General features: G+C 33.6%; 1 protein-coding gene across 3 annotated transcripts; it reads left to right on the top strand.

Annotated features, from left to right (window-relative positions):
- The first annotated feature begins 114 nt into the window (after window positions 1-114).
- LOC106171001 (mini-chromosome maintenance complex-binding protein) lies at window positions 115-5,933 on the top strand. Of its 3 annotated transcripts, none has more exons than XM_087001496.1 (16): window positions 115-301; window positions 561-640; window positions 828-1,010; window positions 1,185-1,287; window positions 1,451-1,546; window positions 1,874-1,972; window positions 2,094-2,167; window positions 2,389-2,486; window positions 2,621-2,787; window positions 3,140-3,263; window positions 3,454-3,571; window positions 3,760-3,925; window positions 4,202-4,335; window positions 4,862-5,026; window positions 5,158-5,246; window positions 5,376-5,933. In XM_087001496.1, exons 1-16 carry the CDS (start codon window positions 244-246, stop codon window positions 5,476-5,478), a joined length of 1,857 nt encoding a protein of 618 aa, XP_086857622.1. In that variant the 5' UTR covers window positions 115-243; the 3' UTR covers window positions 5,479-5,933. The 3 variants fall into 3 exon arrangements, with proteins under 3 accessions (XP_086857622.1, XP_086857621.1, XP_086857623.1); XM_087001495.1 differs by having other exon boundaries at window positions 1,871-1,972; XM_087001497.1 differs by lacking the exon at window positions 828-1,010 and having other exon boundaries at window positions 1,871-1,972.
- The last annotated feature ends 337 nt before the right edge of the window (window positions 5,934-6,270 follow it).

Genomic DNA, 6,270 nt, shown 5'->3' with positions numbered 1-6,270 from the left:
TTAGATATTATAAGCCAGAAACATCAAGAGCATACACGTGTTTTATTTTTTCTTAAAAATTCAGAACTACTTTTGTGATAAAAATGACACTTATTCTTAATCAGTGGAAAACTAAGTATTCTCCTTTGCGCGTATTGTTTTGATCTCGCACGTGTTAATTTCCCGCCACTTATTAAAGCTCCGATCTAAACATCTGACTCCCTGTGCGATCGTTTTGTTTTTTGTTTTGTATCCACTTGAAATATGCCAGGATTGGACGATTGGCTGAACAGTCCCTTAGACATCATCCAGGGATTATACAGTAAGCAGTTTTGTGATCTCTTTAAATAAAATACGTATAAACTAATGTTACAGTACAGGTGCAGATCTAGACTTAAGTCTAGAGTGCAGGTTCAACCGTGCTCGTGACATTTGTCAGATTATCATTATGGTAGTTCTGACAGTTTAGGAGTAAAATCTCTTTGTCTTTGTAGTTGGAAGTTATTCTCATTGACCGTCCTGAAAACTACAAATGCACTAAAACATCATTATAATATAAATAATTTTCTTTTTTAATACAGGTCACCATGGGCAAGATTTTTCTCCAAAAGTAAAAGAATATTTTGAAAAGAGGCTATCAGAGAGAAATGCCTTGTCTTGGGTTTGTATTTTGTGTCTTTGTGTTTGCAATTTTAAAACTTGAGATATAAAAACTTAATTACACTCAGATATTGAAGCCCTGTCTGTGAAGCCCATTAAAACATGGAATCCCAGTAAGGTAAAGTAAAGATAAAGTAGCAGAGGTTTTATGTACAACTGCGATTTATCCTTAATTACTCTGTTCCTAGGTCCCTTCATTAAATGACACACCTCTCCATGATTTGAAACCAAACTCCTTGGTAAAATTCCGATGCATGATACAAGATATGTTTGACCCAGAATTCTTCTTAAGTGCATATGAGACAGTTGATACAAAGACTGGTGAAAGTTTCATGAAGAATGGACAATATAAGGATATTGCCCAGTGTTTGGTGAGTGGTTGGACTTTTGAGAGATCTTTTGTTCAATTAAGTTATCACGGATTAAAGTGATTTCAGGTTTTTACAAAGTAGAAACTGGTTTTAAGTATAGCATTAAAGTTGGATGATATGATGCATGTATTAACTGTTGTTACTAAATGTGTACAGTGCTGTTATTTTTTTTAGCCCCATCAAAAAATCAATTTGGATTCACCAAGAAATGTCACTGGAGACAGGCAGACTTTGTATTGTGTGCCTATACCTGGAGAGGCCCAGTGGTGTAAAGAAATATCTTTTGGAAAAGAGAGTTTAAATTTCATTGTGTAATATTAATAGGTTTCAATTTATTTATGACTACTTTTAGAACTAAAACATTGCAGTTTGTAAGGATTATTTGTAAAGTTGTTATAAAAGTTAAAAAATACTAGTTGAAAACCTTAACATTGTTAACAGTTTTCACAGTGCCAGTCGGGCAAAAGTAGTGCCATCTTCATCGAGTAAGCAAGTCAGATGTAAAAGGGGCCTTGAAGATGATGAACAAGATATGGGTAAGGTGCAGCCTATCGTTTGAAAATAAACGTAAAGTGTGGCCATGGCTATGCATGATAACTGAGTAAACATTATTTCAGAAAAGTATAACATTGTGATCCATATCGTGCCCTCGCATTGTAGAGGAATCAGACAGCTGTAAGTTATTAATTAAGGAAGGAAGGGAAAAGTTTCTTGTTGCTTTCCAGATAACACCTGCATCCTCTTAGAAGCCCATGTCTTTGTCAAAAATCTTCTACTTCTAAATAAGATATAAACATAAGGAATTGTTAAAGCTAGTATGTTTTTCCAGTGGCTCCTAATGAAATTTACTTCTTTATTAGAAGTCAGATCATCAGAGGCAATGGATGTTGCTGCTGCTACTTCATCAGGGTTACAGCCAGATTCGGCAGAAGCAAAACGACCAAGAACAGATGGTGTTGAAGGTGAATAGATATAAAGTAAATATACCAAAATGACACATAAAATTGTTTTTTTCTGTTGAAGGTATTTACCGAAACGGTGAATGCAGAAATTACAGCTTTTAATTTCAAAAAATCATTTCAGCCCAGCTGAACAGTCCATCAATCAACTTGAATTTCCCTTTGTCAGAAGAGACTGGGCCTGCGTGCTTAGTTAAGGTGAGTGGTCCTTGTTTTAAAGCTGAATTTGAACAGTTGATGCACTTAGCATTTGCTGAAACAGAAGTATACATAGATGATGTAAGAATGGATGGACAGGCTAGTTTTTATTTATTTATTTATTTATTTATTTATTTATTTATTTATTTATTTATTTATTTATTTATTTTTTACAGTAAGTCTTTTTTCATTTACTTATTAGAATAATTTTCATTTTTCAGATTTATGAAAATGGAGATTCCTACAAGGTCAATGATATTGTAGAGTTTGTGGGTGTATTATCCATTGATCCAGCTATGGCAAACTTCAAAGAGGAAAGGTACTGTGTTTCCTAATTTTTTAAATCTCTAAGATGACTTTTCTAATTGGACTTATGTTAACAAGGTGGCATTCAATAACCACCATCAAGTTGTTTTTAAATGTTAACTCTAACGTACTCTTGATTGTTCTCAGCTCTGAGCATGCCCTCCTACAGGACCAAGCCATGGACATGGAAGAGGAGTCTGTCCACCATCCTCCACCATCACTTGTCCCTAGGTTACACGCTATAACAGCATACAGGCTGCAGCATTGTAATCCTCATCTGCCAGTGGAGATAGAAGATGTTACTAACAAGGATTGTAAGTGGATTTTGTAAAGACATAATTAGTACTAGTTGGTTTTTGAAAATAAATGTAGATTGATTTATGTAAGCATTATTTATCTCAGCTTTTGACTTTCAATTGTAACTAGACCAGAGCTTATAGATAAGAGTCTGCCATTTGATGAAGATGGTTTATGTATGGGGGGGGGGGGGGGGGGGGGTTGTTTATATTAGGTATAAATTTTGCCAATTTGTCATTGATTATGTGAAAAAAAGTTTTTTAAAGTGAAAAAACTGTGAACAGTACATGCCATCTGTAACTGCATATAATTTTTAAGATTCAGGGTATCATGCATTTTTTTAAAAACATTTTTTGCTCTTCATTACAGTTGTGAGTAGTGTCCTACAAGAAGCACAAAGCTTACGCTCACATATTGTTTCGGTGTTGGAGTTGGCTTTGTTTGGAGATGCCTTAGCTGTAGAGTATTTATTGTGCCATCTTATTTCGTCAGTGTAAGTATGATTTAATTAACATGGTGTACATTTCAGTAATGAACAATATTATTTTTTAATTAGATTTTGAAGTTAGTGATAGATGTGCAAGTGTAATTTTATCATTGTATTTTAAGACCGAAAACTGATTTGGTTTTCTTGGTTTGGTTTGTATATTTTGTTATATGATCTGTATCATTTATATTTACAGCTATGCAAGAAGAGATGTTGTAGCATTGGGCAAGTTTTGCCTAAATCTCAGTGGGTGCCCAAGAAGTTCATCATTTCCTCAGAGCTTGTATCAACTTATACAGGAGCTAACTACAAAGGTGTGTTCCTGTGATTAAGTTTTATTTCTCAATAATAGCATTGTAAATATGTCACTTTATCTTCCATAGATGGATTGTATGGATAGCATAATGCAGGAAAATCCTTTTACTTGTTTCTCTAATTATTTCTGAAATTATATAATGCATGAGGTAATCACTGTTCATGGTATTTCTGTTGTCTGTTCCAGTCTTATATGCTTCCCATGTCGTTGGAAAACATGAACACACTAAGTTTTTCTCCCAAAAAAGATTACACAGCCAACAGGTTAAATAGTGGCATTCTTCAGCTGGCTGAGAGGACACATCTATTTCTGGATGAAACTGCCCTGGAACCTGGGCAACTAGATGCAAATGGTACCTTTCATGACTCGTCTGTTTTTATTGGAGCTAAATTTCTTTTCCTCAAATTAATGTGGCAAATAGCACAGACTAGCATGAGAAAAGTAATTGTAGATTTGAAGCTTTTTGAAATTTTATCTGCCATGCTTGGACTCTGAAAGAAAAGAAGCAGGTAAGCACTAAATGTTAATTTAAGAGTTTGTCAAAAGTTGTGTTAAACCCCCAAAAAATGATGTTAATTGAAATTATTGTGAAGTTATTGACTTAAATAACTTTTCCAATTCATTCCAGGAGTGAAGAATTTGACTGCTTTGGGAAATGTTATCAACTGGCAGAAAGTAGAATACGATTTCAACTTTCATCACCAAGACTTTCATTGTAATATTATTCCTATCATCTTATCAGAAGGAAAGTCACTATTACCCGTAAGAAATGCCTTTGTTTAATAAATCTTGTACGTTTGAAGATTGTCAGAATGGTTGCTTCATTAACACAAAATACCCATCCTATGACCTTTTTTTGGAAGCTCAAAGTAAAGGTAATTCCAAAGTTCTTGGAAAAATTAGATGCAGGTAGAGCAAACAAAAAAATTCAAAATTAAATTGTAATAAAATTTGAAAAGAATTTGACAGGATTTCAGTTTGTGCTACAGCATGGTATTCCCCCTGACACTTTTGACTCGAATTTTCCAACAATTTTCTGGAACATTGCTGGAATTAAGCATTTTACAGTCTTGGGTGTTGGCAATCTTTGAAGCTAATTCTCTAAACGTGTTATTATGACAGAAATGATTACATATGCAACAGAGAGGACACCGTGTTGAATGAAGTGAATTGATTACCTTAAATTTTTGTAGATAGTATTTGAGAAATGTAAATGTGAAGTTCAGTGTTTTTGGTCAATTGAATATATTAAATAAGACAATACTTCATTTATTTTTTCTTTCTATAGAGTGACTGCCATGTGCCTCTGCAGTTAGTGACCCCTTTAGATAAAATTGAAGAGAGTTTTTCAGCAATCGGATCATATCTCACACCTGCTCTCCTTACTAAAATAAGAACTTATCTTGGATTGGTTCAGCTTCTGAATTATTCTATTGCCGAGGATGTTCAAAAGGTGAAAACATTTGCTCATATAGATGTGAAAGATTAGAATGATGTTCTTATATTTAATTAATTAATTAAAGCAAAGTTGGGTATTATTGATGATTTAGTTCACCAAGTAAACCAATTTGCTCTTTTTTATAGAGTTTGGAAGAAGACTTCGTAAGCATGCGAAGACAAGATGCCAATGCTATGAAAGTGGATGACTTCCATTCGTTGCTTGTACTTGCAAGGTAAGAGCAATCCGCTTATTTTTTATCTTTGTTAAAGGCAGATTGCTTCTTGATTAAACTGAACAAAATGTCGCATGTTAATATGTGCAGAAATGTATCCATTGTACATGACCTTATCATTATTTTCAGGCTTTTGTCCTTGAGCTATGGACAAACTGAACTCACAAGAGCTATGTGGAACAAAGTGAAAACATTGGAGCAGGAACGAAAATGTAGATTGTCGGCACAATAAAGAGACAGACTTTGAGACGAATCATCTGAATAATTGCAGTTTTGCCTCAATAGATTTTGTAGATATTATTGCTTAATGCTATCACAGTATTAAAACTAATGTGTAAAGTTAAATTTTTGTTATAGTTGTACCAAACTGAATTTTTTCTTGTGTGACTTGTACAAAATCTTATTCATGTAAATTATGTGTTGTATATATGAACATTTATTGATGGAACTTGTTAATTCTATTAAAATGGCTATATGGAAGATATTACAAGCATGCAGCAGTAAATTCTATTTTTAATACTGGTCTTCAATGTTTATCAGTCCTGGCAGATTACTTTATTAAGGGCCATGTTCAATGAAGAACTTGCTTAGACTGGTAATGAACTTTTTAACCAAATGGAAAGGACACAAACTGTTGTATTTAAAGTTATTATGAAATAAACATAGATTCCCTGTAATGCATATTAACTAATTCTTCAAGTTTCTTACACTACTAAAATTAAGTTGCCATACCTAAGGATAAATCGAGTTTGCCACTTGGTAAACCAAAAATTGCTATAAGGATATTCTCACCCTTCACTGAAAACTCCTTATTTACTGCCTTACATACATTCTTTTGGGTAATAGATAAATCTTCAGTGTTCAGTGACTAAATCAATATTTGCACGTCATCTTACGGGTGACATCACAATTGGGATTTTGGGGTAAAAACTGAAGAATCGGTTTCTCAAATTCCTCTTTTTACCTGAGCCCCTACGATCACCATTTCAACACAAATTTATTAACACTATTTAGCACTTCAAAA

This window comes from Lingula anatina, chromosome 1, assembly GCF_051362555.1.
Source record: "Lingula anatina isolate TDL-2025a chromosome 1, LinAna3.0, whole genome shotgun sequence".
NCBI classification, from domain to species: Eukaryota; Metazoa; Brachiopoda; class Lingulata; order Lingulida; family Lingulidae; genus Lingula; species Lingula anatina.
This window is presented reverse-complemented; position numbering and strand designations above follow the sequence as displayed.